At 37.9% G+C, this 24,484-nt stretch overlaps 1 protein-coding gene across 1 annotated transcript in view; it reads right to left on the bottom strand.

Moving 5' to 3' along the window:
• Nucleotides 1–24,484, bottom strand: part of LOC109411968 (RNA/RNP complex-1-interacting phosphatase) — a 77,254-nt gene that overhangs the window by 13,555 nt on the left and 39,215 nt on the right. The window contains exons 3-4 of the mRNA XM_019685633.3: nt 371–487; nt 223–302 (exon numbers count right to left, since the gene is read on the bottom strand). Of these exons, the coding sequence (XP_019541178.3) occupies nt 223–302; nt 371–487 (197 nt within the window). The remainder of the gene's footprint in view (nt 1–222; nt 303–370; nt 488–24,484) is intronic.

The following is a 24,484-nucleotide window of genomic DNA, read 5'->3' as shown; positions in this document are numbered from 1 at the left end:
CGATTTGTGCGTTGATCTGGAATTGCTCATTACAAATAAATGTATGTGTGATGTACGGGAGATCAACTCGATCACGATCACGGGTATCACGATTTTTTCGTACTAGTTGTCCTAATCAAATGGACTGAAGTACTGTGCTCTGTTAAACGTGTATCAGTGTTTATTATGGTTTTCTTCATGCTACATATTTTCCTTTTTTACAAATAGATAAATTACACTTACTTGTTCACCAGATGTCTTTTTGGAACCTCGTGTCCTTTCGTGAAAATTTTCTTGTGTTGAACGTTGAGTTTCTCAAATTCCTAGTGGAGAGAAAACAAAAGTTCAATGAATTACATTTACATTACTTGCGTACGAGCAAAGCAATTACCGAAGGATTGTAGTATTTCGATGTGAATGTAAGGTCTATCACCAGACCCAGATTTGGGATTTGCTGAACGGCATCACTTGGGGTGAAACTCTCTTCCTCGCGTTTAATGAAAAATTTCTGTAAAATGAGAAAAAATGAAACAATGTAACATGTTATTATTCAAAATAAGAAATAAAAAGTTATGTTTGAGTATAAGAAAAATCTGGAACAACAGATTCTCAACCAGAAACGCTAACGCCACTAATATCCTAAACTCAATCAATTTAATTTCGGATTTTCGGGGTGTGTTATTTATGTTAACACGATCGAAGTGGAGGGCACGTTTGTGTGTTTTGCTTACGTTTATATTGGGCTACATGTCGAATTTCGTTATCAACCAAAAACTATCTATCCGCAAACGACAAATGTACGTACGTATGCTCGGGCATTATGGGTAGTACGATTTATTATTATCGAAGAACTGCACTTTCCATGTTTTTTGGACTGATATTTGGACGAAAACGAAAGGAAAGAAGCGCGAAACGGCGAGACGCCTTCCATCTACTAAATTTGCGCCGGCGATATGTATGTAGGTACCTACGTATGAGCCAGCGTTTTTTTTTCCTTGTGGCTCTGATAAAATTGTATTTCAGCATTTTGGTTCTTGGCGGCGAAAATCGAACGAGAAGCACCGAAAAACAATTATGGTTTCACGGATTTGCCGCGTGCGGTGGTATAAATAACCCACTATCATCAATCTGAAATCATATAAAAATAAAAATTGGACTCTTGTACTGTTCGAGCGAGTGAGCGATCGATTTGCTCTGTATTCTATATTCCAGTGTATGAAACTGTTTAATTATGAACGCGTCAATGTAGTCATGTGCTTATTTCTCAATAATATTGAAACACTATTTTATCAGAATTGCGCCGGGCCACGAGGTATAATTTTCTCGGAATCCGGTCTATCTATTTGCTTTGCAAATGAAATGACATTCTACAGAGCATTTGAGATTACAAAGCTTGGCTGGTTGTGAATACACCGTAAACATACAGTGTGACGATACAAAATGCGGCAGGAAAAAAAAATGCGAAAGCGTTATTCGGCTTCAAACCTCATTTTCGTCAATTTGACTTTAACCCATCTATGTTTCAATGTTCCACGTCTCTAACAGGCTAATTTTCTGAAAAGTTATTTGAAATTTTCCCCACTTTGGTCACTACACAGATAAAAATAATGAGATTTACACGTCATGTAAACTTCATTTTAGTCATGTAAACTTAGTGTTATGGTGGTTTACAAGATATATCATGTAAATTTGTGTTATATGTCATGTAAACACTCAGAGTCATGCTGAATTACATGACATATAATGGAAGTTTACATGATATTTTATGACTTTTACATGATATGGCATGTAAACTTGTGGGATATTCCACGCTGCAATCATGTGCATTATATGTCACAGAGACTTACACTCTTTTTTCGATCTGTGTAACCTTTACAAGACGACGCCTGACGCTGAAGACAATCAGAGTTTTCAAACCACTGAAAAGTACACAGGTCGTTAAATTTCATATCTGATGAAAAAATAATTTTATCTACAACATCATCATATATATGTGCTTATTTCATCTAGTATGTAAAACTACATGGCTCTGGATTAGTATGGCCTGGTTTTGCATCGAATTGATTTTTTTAAATATTTGAGCCTATTTGTTTTATGACTATTGGGCACGCAATTTGTAGATACCCACTTTTTATGTTTACTTTATCACATGTTAAAAATCAAATATGTTCATTTTTATTTTGTAGTACTAGAATATGAAAAAATAGTCATATGTATCCCATATTTAGCGTGTGATAGCGCCTTGAACTTTTCGCATTTTTTCCTGTCGCACCCTGTACGAATCAATCCAATCAGCTTTACCGGAAAACCATGATGGACATGTAATCTAGCATAACTTGTATCAGTTCACTGGCTCACACGCCGTCTTTCATTGTGTATTTTTGCTACAAAATGTCAATCGAAAGCATCGAGAGAGATCAAATAGATGAAATGTAGCTACATACTTCGAAAGGCATGCATCAACTGCATTCTTTGTAAAATCGAAAACGTCAGAAAGCTGCGAAATACTTTGCAGCAATATAGCAATTAAAAATGATTAATAAAGGCAGACAGCTTTCTATGTAATTTATTATATATTATTATAAATAATTATTATCTTTGACCAAATAATTGAAAATAGACCACCAACGTTGAGTGTCGATGTCTGTTTCACTGCTGGTGCTGCCGTCTTTCCATCCAGCAGACGGATATTCTTTGGCTTGCACCGCGCGATCGCTCGAGTAAATAGGTAGCTAACTGAGAGCCAAGGGCCACATCACCGACGTGTATGGTTGGTTGGTTAGTAGCCAGGCTGGTGTATCGCTATATCAACAAAGAAAGAGAGAAAGATCGACGCAAGGGATGATGGTCGACGGTCGGTATTATATGCATATCACTCCTGGTAGCCGAACCGGCAGCGCCAAAAGAATAAATAAAAATTGATCCGCGGCGCGCCTCATCGATCATGGATCGTTCAGCTGTTGGTTTTGGTCGGTGGCGCGAAGAGCAGTCAACTATCGTACTCATCATCAGATTGATCAGTCGATCGATGGGTCATATTTGCTGATATATTTTTAATGATTCCCTTCGACGGAATCATTACCTTACCTGGTCACACATATTACTTACACAAAATGCAATCGAGTCAGCCTGCATATAAAATATCTGTAAAATTTGTAGCTCCTTTACAAAACGATACAAGCGTCAAAAAGATTCAAAAGTGAACAGATTAGGTAAATTTTATACACAATCATTTACTCTACTGCTCTACTGATCTTATATCAGTCCCATATTTGCTGGGTTTCTTATTCATATGCGACAGTTATGCGATCATAGGCAGTCTACATCACAATAGCATAACACATAAATAACAATAGTTGGTACGCCAAAATACTCCATTTACGGTTGCAGTGCTCCATCTTGCCCGCTGTGCTCCCCGTCTTCTTGTACCAATCGGATCAGTTATAAATATTAGTTTTGTAGGGTTGTTGTCCGGCATTCTTGCGGTGTTGGCCGCCTTGTGGAGCTCGCGTCATATATGCGCTAAGGACAAGAAAAATAAGCCTCAAGAGGTTACCTCCCCCTGAAGACTAGCAGCCAATCAGACCAAGGAAAGAAGAGCTCCTGGATCACGATAGTGAAAAGGAAAGATCTGAGAAAAAAGGTAAGCCAGCCTGCTAGTGTGACTGGGGAGACACGCTGGTCTTCAAGACTATAGCGTATACATGGGCCGAGTTGATGATAGGTGAAAATCGGCTCTCGTCGGGACAGTGCGAGTTAGAGTCCTGACGACCGAGGCGACGCTACAGTGAAAAAAAACTGGACGGGAATACCAACGCCAAGGGCTTGCGAGTGTCTACTCATAAAACAAAAATAAATTCCCTGAGTTTTCCAGGTTTTTTCAGGGGAGGCTTCCACGAAGCAGCACGAAAAAAATCATTTTTTTTTTTAATTTTGCATTTTTTGATTTGCATATGATTTTGCACAGCTGTTCAATATAAATAACCATTTTAACCAATAACCAGCTAATCAATATAAATAACCATTTTTTTTTCATATTAAACTTTTTATGGAGTCTCGACCAACTTTCAAATAGGGCCTATGAAAAAATGGAACATATGCAAATAAAATCATATCACTGAAACTGCTTGTTTGATCGGAAAACTGTCTTCGGCAAAGTTGTAGATTAATAAATGGCAGCTCATTGAAAAATTTATTTAGTTTTTCTTCTAAAAAAACTGAATTTTGTTACTAAAAATTAAATACCTCAAAAAGCTATTTTTTTACTCAATAAAACTTAAAAATGACATTACCTACAAAAAAATTATGTATGGGTGACTTTAAGATAATCATGTGAACTTTCATAACATTGAAAAATGTCAAAACGCTTTAAAAGTAAAAAAATGCAAATAAGAAAAATTAGTGAGCACGCATGAACACAAAAAGAACGAAATCAATCGGTGCCGTAATCGCTTGTTTTCGAACAGGATGAATTTGGGAACATGACAGGGCACTCGTATCCTATCCCTTAATTCCATGAGAAATATCAGCTATAGCTCCTACAAAAATCCCAGAAGGTACTCCGAAAAAAAACTAATGAAAGTCCAGAGCAGAGTGTAAAAAATTCGAAGATTGAAAGTGAAAATTGACATTCTCATTTTTTCATTCATGTTTGGCCACATTCATTGTCAGCTGAATGCCTCTCTTTTTCGATTCAATTCTTTGTCACGATTTTTTTTTCGCAAAATTGAAAATTGTCAATGACAGAAAAATGAATGAATAAGTGAGAAAATTCATTCACCAAAAAAAAAATTTAATTTCATCCCTGAGTTGACGAATTTTTAAAATTCACGTTGAATTTCACTCATTGAAAATGAAAATTTTAAGCTCTGGTCCAGAGTAAATTAAAAAAAAAAACGCACAGAGAGACATCCTAGGAATGACAACGGAAGGAATTTTCTGATAGAAGTCCCGGAAGAACAACTGCGAGAAAAATCTCTGGTGACACTTCAAAACAAAAAAAAACACACACAAGGACCCTTAGGAAATATCGCAGCTGTAAGTCCTGTATAAATCCAGGGAGAAACTAGAAGAGAGCTTACGGAAATTTCTTGAAGAAATTACAGGAGAAATGTCGAAGTAATCCCGCAGTATCCTGCAGAAAATTGATTATGATAAAAGTGTACTTACCATCAGCGCTAGTATTACCTATGATGGCTGTACAATCATTCCGGAAGGGGATGATCTACCTGATGGTTTGTTGTATTTAGCAGGATAAGCTACTTCATGAAAAAAGTCTGGCTACTCCACGAAGTCCACTCATCAGTTCATTTAATCCCCTTAGGTTACCCTCTGTGTGTGTAAATCCCGTAATATGATTATGAAAATTGTAAAATATTATACCTAATACAGAAGCAATATCGATCAAAATCAAACGATCATCTCTGAGTATACATGTCAATGGTTGCTCCTCCGTGATTGATCTGAGCTGGTACCAACTGCACTGAGATCCAAATGAATGAGGACAGAGACACTCCACTTATTCTTAAAGTGCAATTTAAGCAGCTCATACATTTGATGATCAATAACGGCGCCGGCCACGTCCTAATAATCAGTTGAGAAGGGAAAATAATGTTAGAGTGTGCTGGTTGGTGCTACTAAAGACCGAGAGCACCTTTGCATCCAGAACGAACTGGGATATTTGTTAGACGGAAAGGATGGGAGATCTTGGAGTCACCGTAGGGTCGGTGATGCGATCCATGGATTGGGGATGTTCGTAGAGAGCACGAACCACAACATCAACTGGGAAGAAGCGAAACTGCTTAAATGTGTCAATAAAGCCTCACATTTGAATGCATGGGAGTCCATCTCAGGGCTTCGAAGTCGGCATGTGTACTAAATAGAATGTAAATTTTCACTTTGGATCTTCGCATTTTTTACACTCTGATTTTAACGGACCGTTGGGAGACTCCCTGGTATGCCGTTATCGTGGCGGGTACCTAATCAGTTGGATTCAAGCTAATACCAAGGAGAGGTCCGGAGTAGCCGAAGGCTCCATCTGCAAGGGCGTAGCCAGAGGGCCGTGCCCCCCCCCCCCTGGCCGACAGATTTTTTTTTTAATTCAAGCCGACTCAAAGACTGTCAATAATTCAAGTGTTCCAGAAAAAATATTAAAAACAAAAACTATTCTCTAGACTATTCTAATAATTGAGGTTTTTATCCACAATTATCCAACTTTTTTTTTCTTGAGAATCGCAGGAAATTTCGCCATGTATTTCTCCGAGAGATCTACTTCAATCTTATCATAGAATTTAACCAAATAACAAGCTTGGATGAATGGTTAAATTTTGTGATGTTTATTCATGGAACACAAAAACAACACGGCAAGTTTCCGGTAGGGGAAAACAAGGACTTTGTAGAACTATATGCTGCTATAGAGTGTAGTTATATGCTACTACTACCCGAATTTTTACTTGTATTCAATTCAAACAAACGTCATGCTAAGATAATAATACCTAATTCAATAATCCAAATTCTTTCAAGGACATCTCCGGAAATTCCTTTAGGCAGTTATTCAGGAACTTTTCCAAGGATTCTTTCAGAAATTCCTCAAGGAACATATCCAGGAGTTTCTCTTTCGTGAATTTTTCCATGGACATCTTGTAGGGTTTATTTAGGACTTGTTCCAAGAAATGCTCTAAGAATTCCCCCACGATTCCTTCAGTTTTTTACAAATACTTCTGCAAGGATACATCGATGAATTCCTTCAGGAATTTTCCATAGCTTCCTTCAGTGATTCTAGCATGGATTGCTCCAAAGAGTTTTCCAAGAATTCCTGTATGGGTTTCACCAGGCATTCCTCCGGGAACTTCTCCTAGGATATCTTTAGAAGTTCCTTCAGTGATTGTTCCAGTGCTTTTTTCGATAATTCCTCCAGAAATTTCCAGGAGTTTCTTAAATCATTGTACAAAACATTCTCCATCCAAAAATTCCAATAATAATTCGTCCAAAAAATATTGCAGACATGGATGCCTTCATTTTTTTTATCCTACAGAAATTCTTCCAGAAATTTGTTATGAAAGCTTTCCTGGGATTTCTTAAGGAATTCATCATGGGATTGCTTCCGGGATTCCTCCAGATTTTCTTTCAAGCATTCCTCCAAGTATTCGACCGGGAATATCTTCTGTGTTTATTTCAGAAACAACTCCAGGAATTATTTAAAAAAATCCTCCAAGGGTTCCCCCAGGAACACTTTTCAGAATTCTTTCAGAAGATCTCCAAAAAATAATCGAAATAAAAATAAAATTAAAATAATCCAGGAATTATTTAGGAATTCCCCAGGATTTCTCCTGGGGTTTCTCCAGGAACTGCTACAGGGATTCTCCAAGGCGTTCTTCCACGAACTCTTATTAGTATTCCTTCAGGATTTCTCCAAGGATCTGCAATTTCTTCAGAAATTTTTACTGCGAATTCTCCATGAATTTCTTCAGAGATTCCTTTAAGAATTATTCCAGGGATCCTCTGGGAATTGAAATGCGTATAGATATTTCTCCAGAAATTCCTCCAGAAATTCTTATAGAGATTCCTCCAGGAGTATTTCTAGAGATTCCTCCGTTAAACTCTACGGGTATTCTTCTAGGATATCCCCCAGGGATTCCTCCAAGAATTTCTGCAGGACTTAACTCGGGACTTCCTTCTGTGATTCTTTCTGAAACAACTTATTTTGAACATCCTCCAAAGATTCTCCCACGAACTCTTTTTAGGGTTCCTCCAGCAATTCCTCATTGTATTTTTTAAGGATCTTTTCTAGGAATTGATTCAGTACTTCCTCCAGGAACTGCTTAAGGATTCCCTTAGTAATTCCTCTTGAAATTTCTTCCGGGTTTCCTTCTGGAGTTTCTTCAAAAACTCGTCTAAGGATTCCTTCCAAATTTGTTCAAGAACTCCATCTGCGATTTCTTGAGGAATTATTTCTGGTATTCCGATACGAATTCCCTAAGAGATTCATCCAAAAATTTCTTCAGGAATTCCTCTAGGAATTACTCCAGGAGATCCTTCAGGGATTCCTTCAGAAATTCTTCCAGGATTTTTTCTAGAAATACCTTCTGGATTTTTTCCAGAAATTCCGCCAAGAAATCTTCCAGTGTTCCCTCCAGGAATTGCTACAGGCATTCCTCCAGGATTTGCACAAAAATCTCCTCCAGGAACTTTTCTAGTGATTTTTCCATGGATTTCTTCAGAAATTCCTCCGGGAATTTCTCAGGCGTTTTTTTTTCAGAAATCTCTCCCAGAGCTCCTCTAGAGATTCCCCCAGAAATTCATCCACAAATTGTTGAAGGAATTATTACAGAGATTCCTCCTAGAATCCCTTCAAGGATTCCGCCAGCAATTCCCAAAGGATAACCTCCAGCAATTCCTCCAGGATTTTATTTAGGAATTTCTCCAAGAACTATTCCAGGAAATTCTCCAGGAATTTCCCCAAGAATTTCTTCAGGAATACCTCCAGCAATTTCTCTAGGAATTGATCCAGGAATTGCTCCTGGACATCCTTCAGAAGTTATGTCAACAATTTCTCCGGGATTTTTTTCCAGAAATTCTGGATTTTTTTTCAGACATTCTTCCAGTAAATTCTCCAGGAATACCCTCAGGATTTTTTCAGGGATTCCTCCAGGAAATCCTCCGAAGATTCCTCCAGGAAATCCCCCAGAAGTTCCTCTGAACATTATTTTTGGAAATCCTCTAGGGATTTCTTCATAAATTCTTCCAGGAAATTCCTGGAGGAATACCATCAGCATTTTTTCAGGGATTCTACCAGGAATTTCTTTGGAAACTGCTTCTAGGATTCCTCCAAGGATTTCTTCAGGAATTCCTTCGAGGATTTATCCAAGAATTCCTCTAGAAATTCCGCTAGAAATTCCTCCGGAGTTTTCTCAAGGGATTTTTTCAGAAAAAGAAAAATAATAGAATAAAAATAGGAATTTCCCAGAAGTTCATCCAGTAATTCTTCCAAAAATTCTTCTAGAGATTCCTCCTGAAATTCCCAAAGGGATACCTCAAGAAATTTCTCCAGGAATTTCTCCAAGAACTTATTTAGGAATTACTCCAGGAATTTCTACATCAATTCCCCCAGAATTTTTTCCAGGAATTTCTCTAGGAATTGCTCCTGGACATGTCAACAATTCCTCTAGGTATTTCTCCGGGAATTTCTCATGAGATTCCATCAGGAATTGCTTAAGGGATTCCTCCAGAGATTTCTCCATGGAATATCTTCAGGAAATTCTTTGAAGATTCCTCCAGGAAATCCTGCAGAAGTTTCTCCAAGGATTCTTCCAGGAAATCCACTAGGGATTCTTCATAAATTCTTCAAGAATATTCTTCAGGAATACCTTCAAGAATTTTTCAGAGATTCCTTCAGGAATTACACCAGGAATTAATCAAGGAACACCATCATAAAATAGGGATTGCTTCAAAAATTCTTCCAGGGTTTTTTTCTAGGAATACCTTCTGGAATTTTTCCAGAAATTCCACCAAGAAATCTTCCGGTTTTCCCTCCAGGAATCGCTACAGATATTTCTCTAGAAATTCTGCTAAAACTCGTTCAGGAACTTTTTCAGGGATTTTTCCAGAGATTTCTCCAGGAATTCCTTCAGAAATGTCTCTTGAAATCTCTCCGTGAATTTCTCAGGAGATCAGAATTTTCAGGAGATTCAGAAATTTCTCCCACAACTTCTCCATAGATTCCCCCAGAAATTCATACAGAAGTTGATGAAGGAATTCCTCCAGAGATTCCCTCACGGATTCCGCCAGCAATTCCCAGAGGAGAACCTCCAGCAATTCCTCCAAGATCTTATCCAGGAATATCTCCAAGAACTATTCCAGGAAGTTCTTCAGGAATTACCCCAAGAATTTCATCAGGAATTCCTCCAGAAATTTCTCTAGGAATTGATCCAGAAATTGCTCCTGGACATCCTTCAGAAATTATGTCAACAATTTCTCCAGGAATTTTTCCAGAAATTCTTCTGGAGATTTTCTCAGATATTCTTCCAGAAAATTCTCCAGGAATACCCTCAGGAATATTTCAGGGATTCCTCCAGGAAATCCTCCAGAGGATTCTGCCTGGAAATCCTCTAGGGATTTCTTCATAAATTCTTCCAGGAATTTCCGGGGGGAATACCATCAGTAATTTTTCGGGGATTCTCCCAGGGACTTCTTCACAAACTGCTTTTGGGATTCCCCAGAGATTCCTTCAGGCATTCTTTCAAGGATTTATCCAAGAGTTCCTCCAGAAATTCCGCTAGAAATTCCTCCAGGATTTCAGAAACAGAAAAATAGAATTCTCCCAGAATTTCTCTAGAAATTCATCCAGTAATTCTTCCGAGAATTTCTCTTAGAGATTCCTCCTGAAATTCCAAAAGAAATACCCCTAGTAATTCCTCCAGGTATTCCTCCAGGATTTTATCCAGGAATTTCTCTAGGAATAACCCCAGTAATTTCACCAGGAGCTACCCCAGGAATTGCTCCTGGACATCTTTCAGAAATTATGTCAGCAATTACTCTAAGTATTTCTCCAGGAATTTCTCCCAAGATTTTATCAGGAATTGCTTCCTGATTCCTCCAGATATTCCTCCAGGGGATTTCCCTCCTGAAGGGATTCTTCCAGAGATTTCTCCATGAAAAATCTGTTCAGGAAATTCTTTGAAGATTCCTTCAGGAAATCCTCCAGAAGTTTCTCCAAAGATTCTTCTAGGAAATCCTCTAGAGATTTCTTCAGAAATTCTTCAAGAATTTTCTCCAGGAATTCCTGCAGGAATTTTTCAGGGATTCCTCCAGGTATTCCACCAGGGATTCCTCCAGGGATTTCTTCACAAATTTCTTCAAGGAATCCTCCTGGGATTCCTTCAGGAATTCCTTCGAGAATTTCTCCAGGAACTCCACTTGCAATTCCACTAGAAATTCTTCCAGGAATCTCTCGAGGGGTTCTTTCAAAAATAGAAAAATAACAGAAATAGAAACAGAAATCTCTCAGAATTCTTCTGGAGATTCCTCTAGATATTCATCCAGTAATTCTTTCAAGAATTCCTCTAGAGATTCCTCCAGAAATTTCCACAGGAATACCACTAAGAACTCCTCCATTTATTCCTCCGGGATGTTATCTAGGAATTTCCCCAGGAAATTTCTTCCGGAACACCTCCTGGAAATACCCCAGGAATTTCTTCTGGAAATATGGCATCCTTGAGGAATTATGCGAGCAATTCGTCCAGGAATTTCTCCTGGAAATCCTCTTGGGATTTCTTCAGAGATTCTTTCAGGAAATTCTCCAGGAATACTTTGAGGAAATTTTCAGGGATTCCTCCAGATATTTCTCCAGAGATTCCTCCAACAATTACTTCAGGGATTTCTCCACGAATTTTTCGAGGGGTATTTCCAGAGATTCCACCAGGGAATCCTCCAGAAATTCCTCCAAGGGTTCTTTCAGGAAATCCTCCTGCAGTTTCTCAAGGGATTTTTCTCAGAAATTTCTCCAGCAATTCCTCCTAGAGTTCCTCTGGAGAGTTCATCAGGAATTTCTCCCAGAATTCTCATTGGGATTCCAAGAATTCACCCAAAAAATTGCTCAAGGAAATTCTCCAGGAATTCTTTCAGGAATTACGCCGGAAGTTTGCTCAGAAGTTTCTACAGGCATTCCTCCAAGGATTCCTTCACAAATTTAGAGATTTCATATATGAATTTTTAAAGACATTTCTTATGAAATTTTACTAGGGATTCCGTCCAGAATTCCTCCAGGAATTTCTCCAGAATTTCCTCCAGTGAATCCTCCAGAAATTTATCTACGATTTCCTCATGAGATCTCTTCAGAAATTTCACTAGGTATCCCTCCCATAATTTATTCTGGAATTCGTACAGGTTAATTTATTGAATTTTTTACAGAAGTTCCTTCTGGAATTCAAAAAATTCTGGAGGAATTTCTCCAGTAAATAGTATTGGAAGATAAATGGAAGCATACAGGAACCAGAAAATTCTAGGTTTATCCTCAAAAGAGTTCGTAATTTCCAAAAGAGTTCAGCTATAATTTCTGGTGAATGTTTTGTAGACATTGACAAAAAAAATCAGAGCAAAATATTGCACAAGTAAATAAAAATCCTTAATCTTTCAGAAATTGGCCATCGCTACCAGAACCACGTTGATTTGTGTAGATCAGGCGAGTTTTTGTAAACGTATTGTATAAAATACAACAGGGTTAATGGTTAAATAAAGCTTTTAGAATATAATGTTATTATATTCAATTTCATCGTGTTGCGTTTAGTTATAAAAGCTAGTAGGTACATTTTTACTAAGGGTGCTTGCCCCCCCCCCCCCCCCCCCTGATTGAAAAGCTGGCTACGCCCTTGTCCATCTGCGTCCTTCTGCAGTGAAAGCTGATAAGGGCTCTGCTGGGGGGAGGCCGATGCAAGCAGTATAAGTTTTTGACATTGTTAGTGCGTCTGGAAGCAGGCGTGGGTTCGACACTAACCTGCCTTCCGAGGTCATATGGAGTGGTGAAGCTATATAGTAAGTTACGAAGTCCCTAGCTGCAAGACTAGGCAGCTAACCTCGAGGTTACGAACAATACTTGTCCCCAGTCTTCCCACGAACTTCGGTACGATTACTCGCACTTGTGTTGAACATCAAACGCCAAACATCGGAGTACCCGTGTTTGCTAGGGTACTCCGTACCAAAGAAAGTAGTAGAAGTACAAAACTTGTGTTCGTACAGAAGTACAAAACAAAAGTCGAACCGAGCGAAAACCGATAGAATGTAACCCGAAGCGGCTTTCCGATTGGTAAACGAGTGGTGCCGAACTGCCAATCGTCGTTCGAGAAAGTTCTTTTTGGCACGATCGCTTCCCACTTCGTTTCGTGCGATACACGTGTACTGTACATATGTTCGTACTTGTGTTTGGAACGAACTCTGAACATAAGTATTGCAGACTACATCCCAAATTGGACTATCACACTTTTTTTGGTACGCCTAAAAAGTGTGATAAAAGTCCACATTTGCCTCGGATCGTCTCGACGTCTTCGGTGCACTTATTCCTCCATTTACAAGGAATAAGTGCACCGAAGACCTCAACTCGATCCGACGTGTCCCTGCGCTGAAATCACACTTTGAAGGTGTGTGCACACTATTGTGTCAGTCCAATTTGGGGCGCAGTCAGCAATACACGTTTGGGTACAGATTTGTGTGTTGCGGTTTAAACACCAAGTCAAAGTACAGGCGGAGTTTAACCCTTATGTGGCCGGCAGGGTACCCGGGTACCCAGCACACATTTAAAATACACGGTGTAGAAAATAGCAAAAAGTTTGCCGGCCACATAACGGTTAAATACAACAGTACTTTGCGAGTTCGGTGTTCGTTTGGGAAGACTGCTTGCCCCTCTTTTCGAAGCCTTCTGGTGCTCGTTTGCTTCGTGGCGGTGCGGTCAGTGGCACCAGCCGTTTAAGCTTTTTATAAGCCATGGAGCGTGGGTTCGATTCCCACTCCAGTCGGAGAAAACTTTTCATCGAACGAAAAATACTTCATTGGCCACTGGTTGTCATATTCGTTGTCCGTTGTCTAGTGTAAGTTATGTTCAGTCTGTACAGCCTCTGGTGTATTTCTTTTTACACTTTCGGTGTAAATGAATTATTCTAGATTGAAATAATTCTGTTCCATTCATTAAACTTTACATTATTCGGGTACCTGAGTATTTCCAACAGTTCCTATTCAAGTAGTCCCAATTCTCATTTTTGCCAGCAGTATCGTTACGCAGTAAACTGTCCCAATATTCACAATCGGCTAGTTTTCACTTTCACTCCCCCAGTCGTTTGCAGGCGGCACTTTCTCCACAATAGACACTGCCATAAAACTTCATGAATGCGTGATTTATAGCGCATCCTTGTCTTTGTTGAATGGTAAACCGCCAGTATTTCGAGTTCTGGTGCTGCTCTGTTCTATGAGGGCAATTACACAGCCGGCCGATTCTCTCGACTAAGAATGAATCGAAACCCAATGTGCTATCGTAGGTAGGTAGGTATTCAGAGGTATAGGGGCAGTTTCTGTGAATTTATTGACCATCTTCCGAAAGGTATTCGCGCGTTGATCGTACACACGCGACAAATGTGGTTGTGGCTGTTTTGGGCAATAATTTTTGCGTTTTGATTCTTGGGTGGGGTTGGCGTTTCGTTTTTCAGCACCTGATCATCTTCTGGATGCGGTTCGATTTAATGTGTGTTTTGTGATGTAAAGAGAAGAGGCTACTCCCCGATGGTTGTAAATCATTCTCCGGCAGAATGCAATCACATAGGATTTGACCCGGTGCAAAATATATTTACAAATAAAAATTTCACAGGTAGGTACCGAGTATGAGGAGAAAAAACGTCGATAAATTATTATCTTGGCGCCGAAGCACAGTGAGAACCTTCCTATAAATACGCTTCTAGGTATTTATGTATAGTCACGGAAGGAAAGTCCAGCATGTCTGGCTGGTTAAGGTATTATGTGGGATTTCGTTGGAACGCGGCCAATTTCCTATACGAAGCATGTCTTTTTTGTTGAGAAAGGTGTGACATTAGGAGCCATGTATGCAAAGATTTTTTCCACGCTGATCCGAATGAATGAAGAAAAGAAATTTGAAAACAGCACTAAACTGGAGAGAATGGTCTATTTACGGGGAATCGAAGTTTTGATGCTGAAACTGTTACGCAATTCTAAGTTAAGCTCGCTTTGTATCCGGAAATTCTTTCAATCGACAGTATTTGGAAGCATTCAAATAGAAAAAAAGGCGATTGGGTTGTCTGAAATCCTCGGAAAAGTCAAAGGTAAGTGGTTAACCGTCTTCTGTGTCCTTTTGCTTTGCAGTCCCATCGGTAAGCCAGGTGAAACCCAGAAAAGAGACAGAGAGGCGTGAGGTTCAATTTGGAATAATTGCTGCTGAATGGAGAAATTCTTGAAGGCCGGCGAAAGCAGATAGGGCAAAAAGAGTCATCTCTAATTTGTTCTGAAGCCAAAATCGACGTGTGCGTCTCTAGGTTTGACCCAGTTCCCGTACCTCATCACAATGGGATAAAAATCGAAATTTCGTGGCAAATTCCAAAATATGCAACAAATTTCAAAGTGATGACCTTTGGTAGGTATCTATCGTTTGCAGAAGAAGTTACATCCAAATAGCCGTATCATTGCTTGGGGCTAAGTGTTATAAGTATTCTAATATGAGAAAGCTACATCGCATAAGATGCAGAAAAAGTGCCTAATGCGTACAAAAATGAAGGCCATATACGTCCATAGGCGGGACAATAATAACGCTATATGACTTAGGGCCGATTTCTTCACCTACCCGGCTTAACGACGTAAGCCTGGTTTATCTTAAACCACACTTAAAGTTAAGCCAAATTCTTAAGCCAGGTTTAAATATTTGCATTTCTTCACACCGGTTTAGGAAATAAAGGCGACGGCTTACCCTAAGCCAAGCTTAACGAAATTTCCCATATCATTCCAGTGACTTTCCAATGGAAACGTCATTTTAAGGCGCCGATATTTTGAAACGCCCGTTATATGCAGTATGGAGTAACTACAACAAAACATCCGCTGAAATTTTAGCAGGAAAAGCGGAATCGCTCGGTATTTTTTTTCGGATACAGAAGGAAATTAACAATAATGATCTACCTAGACTGTTGATATTTTACCCAACGCTAGTATCGAAGATCTACGATTTAGTACCTACTACATATGATCGTTCCACAACATTTGGTGTTCGAATTTGCCTCTCATTGTACAAAGTTGGAGTGCCACATTGCAGAAAAGGCGTTGCAATGTTGATTTAATGTTTTGATATCCATAATCACCTTCGAATAAAGTTGCATTTCGATAGTGAGTTTTTGAAAAGTGTTTGTCGTGAGATGCTCCAGAGTTCAGACCATTTTTCGAATATGTTTAAAATTATGAACTGTGTATGTACATTCAATGAAAGCCATAGAAAAGTTCAAGTTACACTAGAAACTGAAACCCCTAATAGAAACAGTTTATTCTACTTTCATTCCATTCGTTGGTGTTTTTAATACTTTATTTTAAAATGTTTAGATGCCGTTCACAACACTCTAAAGAAAAGGAAAATACATATGGTCGTGCGTTACGGCCCATGCAAAAAATTTAGGATTTTAATATAAAAATGCGTTAATACGATGTACGCTGCCTTGTACTAAAATATGAAACGGAAAGTTTTTTGTAGTGCTGAAATAGTTATTTATGCCACAATTTGCAAAAATGATGATTTTTTCAGCACGAGTTGTACATTTATCCAACCAGGCTTGCCGAGTTGGATAAATAGAACGAGTGCTGAAAAAACTCGAGTTTTGCAACGTGTTGCATACAAAGTTTGTTTTTGTAATTACGAAAATCACCCATCAATTACAACCTTAACTGCACATTCTGAGAAAACGCTGAAAGTCTCTCAAATAAAGATAAATCAATCAATCAATTCTGAGAAAACATGCAAGCGGGCTTCCACGTGTATTAGCCGTCTTAGCCTATTATCCGATCAAGTAGGCGTTTCACTAGGCCTACAGACCAGGACAGACCAAGATGGCTGTCACAAATTTTTAAGTTTCCGTCCAGTTCAGTCTGGCACTTTTTCTTCTAAGAGGAGAAATTTTTGGAAGAAATAATACAGGAAGTGACCGAAAGGACGTGCGCGGACATAAAATTTATAGATTTCCGGCATATTAACTTTGTTAACTATGATAAATTAAGCCAAACTAGGAGCAAATTGTCCAATCAAACAACAGTGTCGAAAAGTACTACTTTTCGGCACACTTAAGAGTGCCAAAAAGTAGTACTTTTCGGCAGACTTGTTAAAGTTTGGTTGGAAAAGTAGGCCAATTCGCTGCCTTTTCAACGATTGAAAAGTAAGCACTTTCGAAACGTAATTACAAAAATGTAATTTCGACCTATCTAGATTCAATGTCATCGAATATCCTCGAAAAAGGCAATAGGACACGATCGGTGAAGCACTAGATTTGTAGTAATGAGCTAAATTGTTGTATGGTAAGAAGTTGAATTCTTCGTTTTTGCAAGGAAATCGTGCAAAAAGCGTAGGTATTATGATTTCTTGCCTAATTTGATGCTGTTTGAGCAAAACTTTGGAAAAGTGTACTGATTAAGGGACAAGAAATAGCCAAAATAACAACACAGTTTTCTAAAGTTTTGCTCAAACAGCATCAAATTAGGCAAGGAACTATAATACCCACGCTTTTTGCACGATTTCCTTGCAGAAACGGAGAATTCACCTTCTCACCATACAAAAATTCAGCTCATCAGCAAATCTAGTACTTCACCGATCGTGTCCTATTAATATTCATCATGAAAAAAATGGGATTAAAAATGCGCTTAAAAAATCGAGTTTTGCAACGAGTTGCAAAACATTTTTGCAATGAAAAACAAATCACTAGAATATGATCATTTCTATCAGTACCATCATGCTTCGCGGTGGTTCGATGGGAACAGTCATGTGTTCCATCATGCTAGACACTAAATTTTGATCATCAAGCAAGCTGTACCATAACCGTGACAATTTGGCAAGCTCTTTAAAAAGGCATTAGAAGATTTTTTTGAGTGTCATCCTAAGTTTGTTTGTAGAAAAAAAATAATATCTCTTGAACCATAAGAGACGAAAATGTTTATTGTGACCTGAAATTATGGAAGGATCGGGTTAAAATAAATAGAAACTTCAATGCAAATGTATTTTCGACTTCCAAAACAGTATGACAAATTTCCAAAACTAACAACACGGTGCCTTTTTGAAGGCTTTCAATCTAATGTAAGAACTTGATTGTCCCAAACCCGATGTGAATATTTTATATTGACGACCCGCCGGCTATAGGTTATCATTTTCTTTATCATCGTCTCCATCCGTAACCAAACGTTTTTCAATTTTATCGTTCCTAAGTGTGCATATTTCTTAAAAAATATTTTCTACCGTTTCAAAAATTTATTTATGAAGCAGGTGAAGAAACCCAAACTCTGCAATTTGCGGCTTAAGCCTGGCTTAGCGCTGCTAAGCCACCTCAGAGCACCGCTTAAAATAAGCCACACTTAACGTAAACCGTAGCTTTATTAAACCGGGTTTAGTGGTTAAGCCGAGGTGAAGAAATTGGAAAAAAGTTAAGCCCGGCTTAAAATGTTGCTAAGCCTGGTTTAAAATTTAAGCCCGGGTGAAGAAATCGGCCCTTAGGGCCGATTTCTTCACCTTCCCGGCTTAACGACGTAAGCCTGGTTTATCTTAAACCACACTTAAAGTTAAGCCAAATTCTTAAGCCAGGTTTAAATATTTGAATTTCTTCACACTGGCTTAGCAAATGAAGGCGATGGCTTACGCTAAGCCAAGCTTAACGAAATTTCCCATATTATTCCAATGACTTTCCAATGGAAACGTCATTTTAAGCCGCCGATATTTGAAAATGCCCGTTTTATGCAGTATGGAGCAACAACAACAAAACATCCGCTGAAATTTTTGCAGGAAAAGCGGAATCGCTCGGTAAATTTTTCGGAAGCAGAAGGAAATTAACAATGATGAACTACCTAGAATGTTAATATTTTACACAACGCTAGTATCGAAGATCTTCGATTTAGTACCTATTCGATTATGAACGTTCCACAACATTTGGTGAATTTGCCTTTCATTGTACAAAGTTGGAGTGCCACATTTTAGAAAAGGCGTTGCAATGTTGATTTGATATCCAGAATAGCCTTCGAATGAATAATCTGCATTATCGCCCAGTTAGAGTTGCATTTCGATAGGGAAAAATTGAAAATTTTTCGAAAATGTGTTGGTTGTGAGATGCTCTAGAGTCCAGACCATTTTTCGAATAGGGTGGGGCGGGGCAAGATGGGTCACCTAAGGATGGATCACCATAACTTTGTAAATACAAATCGTCTTGGTTTGTATTTGTCCGCTACTCTTCAATACACTAGTTAGCTATGCTAAAAGTCGATAAAAAGTTCATTAGATACAAAATATGATGTTAAACAAGCAGTTTTAAAAAGTGATCGATTTTGCGCCGTGAAAAAAGTGCGGGGCAAGATGGGTCACCTTTTAAGTAATTCACATTTTCTCAACAAAAAAACGTCAAAATATAAGATTTGTTCCGCATTCATATATGCTCCATATCCATACTGAGTAAACAAGAGCTACTAGTAAACATTTTATAAATTTATTTGGAATATAAAAAAAATTACGATTTGAGTGGTTTTAAGACGACTTGAAAACCGATGTTTTCACTAAAAAATTATCATAATTTTATGTTATAATTTTGAGCGTTCATTCCGCTTGATTGAAGTCATTTATGGGATAGTCTTGTAATAAAAAATAAAGAACTTTTGAATGCTCCAAAAATACGTTCAAAATTGAAGGTGACCCATCTTGCCCCGCGGCCGTTTATATGGAGATTATATGGAATGTATCGCTTAAGAAAAATGGCTAAAAACCATTTTATTTTTTATTTCCAATGAGAGTGAATAATTTTTCAATCAATGCCCTAAACTTTTGTATATTCATGCTGGTCATCTAACAAAATTATTAACATAATCAAAACATGAGTAATGCGCCCGAAAATGGCACTGACCCATCTTGCCCCGCGACCCATCTTGCCCCGCCCCACCCTATGTTTAAAATTTTGAGCAGTGTACATTCAATGAAAGCCTCAGCAAAGTTCAAGTTCAACTAGAAACTGAAATTCCTTAATATAAACAGTTTATTGCACTTTTCTTCCATTCGTTTGTGTTTTGTAATACTTTATTTAAAAAATGTTTAGGTGCCGTTCACAAATTACGTAACGCTCGAAAGGAAAGGAAAATATGATCGTGCGTTACGGCTGATACAAAAGATTTAGGATTTTAATATAAAAATACGTTAATGCGATGCACGCTGTCTTATAAAATATAAAACGAAACGTTATTTTTGCAGTGCTGAAAATGTAATTTCGATCCTTCGACCTATCAAGATTCAATGTCATCGAATATCTTCGAAAAAAAAGCAATTAATATTCATCATGAAAAAATGGGATTACGAGTTGCAAAACATTTTTGCAATGAAAAACAAATCATAGAATATGATCATTTCCATCAGTACCATCGTGCTTCGCGGTGGTTCGGCGGGAACGGTCATGTGTTCCATTATACTAGGCACTGAATTTTGATCAACCAAGCTGTACTATAACTCTGACAGTTTGGCAAGCTCTTGTCGTGACAACTCTGGTCCGAAATTAGTTGCATTATGAATCATATTGCAACTGTTTGGTATAGTACGAAAAACTAGTCCATTGTGATACGGCAAATATAAATCAAATTTCGTAGTGCTGAGTTTCAAAATATATTTAAAATCTACTTGCGTCATTTTTAGATAGGGAAACTTACGTATTTTCGGCAGTTTTGTTCTCTTCGTCATGGGAAGTTTTTTGAAACCTATTAAACTCAAAGTTGGCCTTAAATCCTTCCAAAGTAAGCTGAATGATGTGGCCATGTTTCAGGCATTTTGGCCGACAAAAACCCCCCACGACGAAGAGAACAAACCTGCCGATAATATCCAACGTCACCCTATTAGATATTCAAAATAAGTCATGTTTAGAAGTACATCACGAATAATACTTTTTATATTTAGAATTATGTGTCAAAATGTTGAATATTCGATGGGCTGAACGTGCTTTGAACTAAGTACTTGTAAAAAATCAGTGTATAAAAAGTTGTTAGAAGATTTTTTTTTATTTAGTGTCAACCTAAGTTTGTTTGTTAAAAAAATAATATCTCTTGAACCATAAGAGATAAAAATATGTTGATTGTGACCTGAAATTATGGAAGGACCAGATTAAAATAAATAGATACTTCAATGCAATTGTACTTTCGACCTCCAAATCTGAATAACAAATTTCCGAAACTATCAACACGGTGCCTTTTTGAAGACTTTAAAACTTGGTTGTTTCAAAAAACCGATGTTGAATATTTTATATTGACGACGCGCCGGCTGTAGATTATCATTTTTTATCATCGCCTCCATCCGTATCCAAACGCTTTACAATTGTATAGTTCCCAAATGTACATATTTAATTAAAAATATTTTCTGCTGTTTCAAAAATTTACTCATGAAGCAAGTGAAGAAACCCAAACTCTTCAATTTGCGGCTTAAGCCTGGCTTAGCGCTGCTAAGCCACCTCAGAGCACCACTTAAAATAAGCGACACTTAACGTAAACCGTAGCTTTATTAAACCGGGTTTAGTGGTTAAGCCGAGGTGAAGAAATCGAAAAAAAGTTAAGCCCGGTTTAACATTTTGCTAAGCCTGGTTTAAAATTTAAGCCCGGGTGAAGAAATCGGCCCTTAGAGCGAGTATTTGAGTATTTGAAGAACTCTATACATAGGCGAACCGATACTTTTCGAGAAGACCACTGAACCAGAACCGGAACCGACTTTGACACTCTATTTACATGGTTTTTACTGATTTTATTCGAGTTTACTTCAATTCAGATTTATTTTTCTTTTGCTTTTAATAACGCTGCTTAAATTACTAGCCCATAGTGTCAACTTGTAAAGCAACAAAAGTCGCAACTTTGGTGGCGAATAACTATCCCACACATTGCAATTTGGTACATTTCGATTTCAGTGCCTGTAATAATTCCCAGTTCTTTATGGTTTCTGTTCGAACGAAAGTCTGGAACAATAAGAACCTGCGGGACGTCTCCCGGTAGGCGACAATATGGAAAGATCACCATTTAACTAAGCGTTGTTGTTTTCGGAGAAAGGTGCATCGACGAAGGAACCTTCATCCCCAGTACAGCTGATGTATGTGGTCACGTGTCCATATTGCATCATGGTTAAAATAAAAACAGCTTCTTTTTTTTTAATTTCTGATTTAACTCGGAAAGCCTATACATTATCTTAATTAGGTTCGTTTTTGTATTCTAACAACGTTACTCCAAAGCCCTCTCAGGCTTACCTACCTACCAAACACGGTAAATAGACAAACGAATGATGCTAACTAAATACCAACTCGGGAGTCCATAAAACGATTACCCCTCGTGGAGTATATTAGACGGTGATAGTCCCCTTCGGCACATTGTTCTTCTAAGAATGAAAGAGGAATACGAACGAAAGCACCTCCTCGTCGTGGTAGTTTTAAAACGCAACGCACAGCAAAACAAAAGGCAATCGGATGATTTATTTACTCACCGCCAGGCTGTTAATTATGGACTTCACTAACTTTTTCAAAATTAAATAAATACGGGCGGCGTCTTCTGAATTTGTTGTTTTTTTTGTTTCTCGGTATGGATAGTTTTCAGTATGCAAAGCGAGTGGTCGTACCCAATTGTATTTGTTTTCTTTTGGATTATCTAACTATTCCAAGGGAAAGGAAACTTTATGATGATTCACTCATGAAAGCATCGATAGACAATGTACAAAATTACGAGAAAGCAACACTTTAATTGTATAGAATCCTAACAGGTGCTACCCGTTATTTCAAATTTCGCTAACAAATTGCACGCGAAGACCCTTCTTTTTCCTTTTCTTTTTATCCTTTTTTTCTTCTTCTGCTTTATTGTTATTTGTATATTGTGAGACAATCACGATGATACACTATGCACCCAGTGAGCGTAGAGAAATTTCCCTACCGGAACGGGAATCGAACCCGCAGTCTCCAGATTGGCGATCTATAGCCTTAACCACTCGGCTAACACTCGGAGACCCATCAAGCGCGAGAGCCGGAAATAATATAAGAATTCATAAAATGTTGCCTAGGATTTCCCCAGTCATCGACAAAAATGCAACAGAAAAAAAACATTCCAAACAATCCATCTAAACTAGTTGTTTTTGATAGTATCATGTATAGAATATTCAATGGTGAGCATGTTCCATAAGTAATTATATGGTCTATGTCTTTGTTCATCAAATAGTGAAAGGTTCGTCACGACAAGGACAATGGTCGGAGTTGAGTCCGAGTGGACTCACACTTGGAAAAAATCACCGACCTAATGATTTACCTAAATCTCAACCGTATGATGACACGAATGCCACAATAATTAGTAAAGTGTCGTTAATAAGTAGTAATAATAATAATCAACCGTTAAGTTTGTGTTACAGAAAAAAAAAATCGGTAAAGCGTGCAACTTTTACCGAACTTCGTTCGAGTTTGCCAGATAAATGATGAGATTTTACCGAAAATACCGTCGTGCGGGGCTACTTTTGAAATGCGGGGCTACTTTGGACACTTTTGAATATGGATTTTTTGTATTCAAAATATGGTTCAAATCTGTTTGATGTCTTAGGAACTATTATAAAGCAATAGTTTTCCCTTCATTTGGTTGAAATTATTTTTCAAACAGACCGTTTATTGCTTGTCAGGACGCGAAAAAACATCGAATAAACCAATATAAAATACATAACGTATCAGAACATTTGGTCTGTAGGCATTGTTTCTACAGTTCATAAATTTCAAAGGGTTGATCAATTCATTCAAAATGTATCAACGTAGCATATACAATCGAATATTTGTATCGCTATACGTTATAAATGACCGTTTCGCCCAAATAAAGGATTGATGGTCCCTTTTTTCAGGCTATCTATATACCAATATCACGCTGCTCATAATACCAAAGGTAGCACAGAACCATCTTAAAACGCATATTTTTATTGAAATTATGTATGATACAGTATACTACAGTATTGGTACAATGTAGTTTTCCAAATAACCCTGGAATTTGAAATGCAGTTTTGTTATAGATAAAAATGTCCAAAGTAGCCCCCATCCGGTTCTATATGAGATGTGTCCGATTGGTGTATGAACAACTTTTTTGTTTATTGATGGATTTAGCTCAAATTTTGCATACATCCTACATACATACTCACAATTATTGTGTATAAAAATTGCGGAAATTCATTCACAAGTCTGGGAGTTATAATGTCATAAAGTTGAAAAACCATGAAAAAGTGTATAAAGAAGCCCCGCACGACGGTAAGTATTTTTTACAGAATTTCGTTAAAAACCCGTTACCGAACGCTCAGCAAGTAAGATTTCGGTAAAAAAAAAATACCGAACGCGACTAGCTGTGTAGGCGTTACTCTGGACTTAAGCAAATGAATTCGACGCTATTTTGTTTCATATGCCTCATCACATAGTAGAGAGACAGTATTTCAGAAGATCCCAAGGGTCGTATACCATATCACCGAAAATCATTTCGAGGATTTTTTTCGCAATGTAACATTTCGCGGAATGAATTATTTCCGCCCGAGCAGAGGAAAATATCAAATTCATAACAACAGAATCATATAGTCTGTTTTTATATCATAATTTAGTATTACTAACTTATCAAAGTATTACTTTTTCATAACATGTTTTGTTGGGCAATCTTGTTTTGTTATGATCAAGTTTCTGAAATTCATCCACAAAATAACATTTCAATAACATACTTTGTTGAAGATCAAGTCTTGTTATTATTCTACTATTGAAAATGTACAATTTTGTGTTGAACT

The sequence above is a fragment of the Aedes albopictus genome, chromosome 3 (genome assembly GCF_035046485.1).
Source record: "Aedes albopictus strain Foshan chromosome 3, AalbF5, whole genome shotgun sequence".
Classification (NCBI taxonomy): Eukaryota; Metazoa; Arthropoda; class Insecta; order Diptera; family Culicidae; genus Aedes; species Aedes albopictus.
The sequence above is the reverse complement of the archived record's forward strand: the minus strand, read 5'-3'. Positions and strand labels throughout refer to the sequence as shown.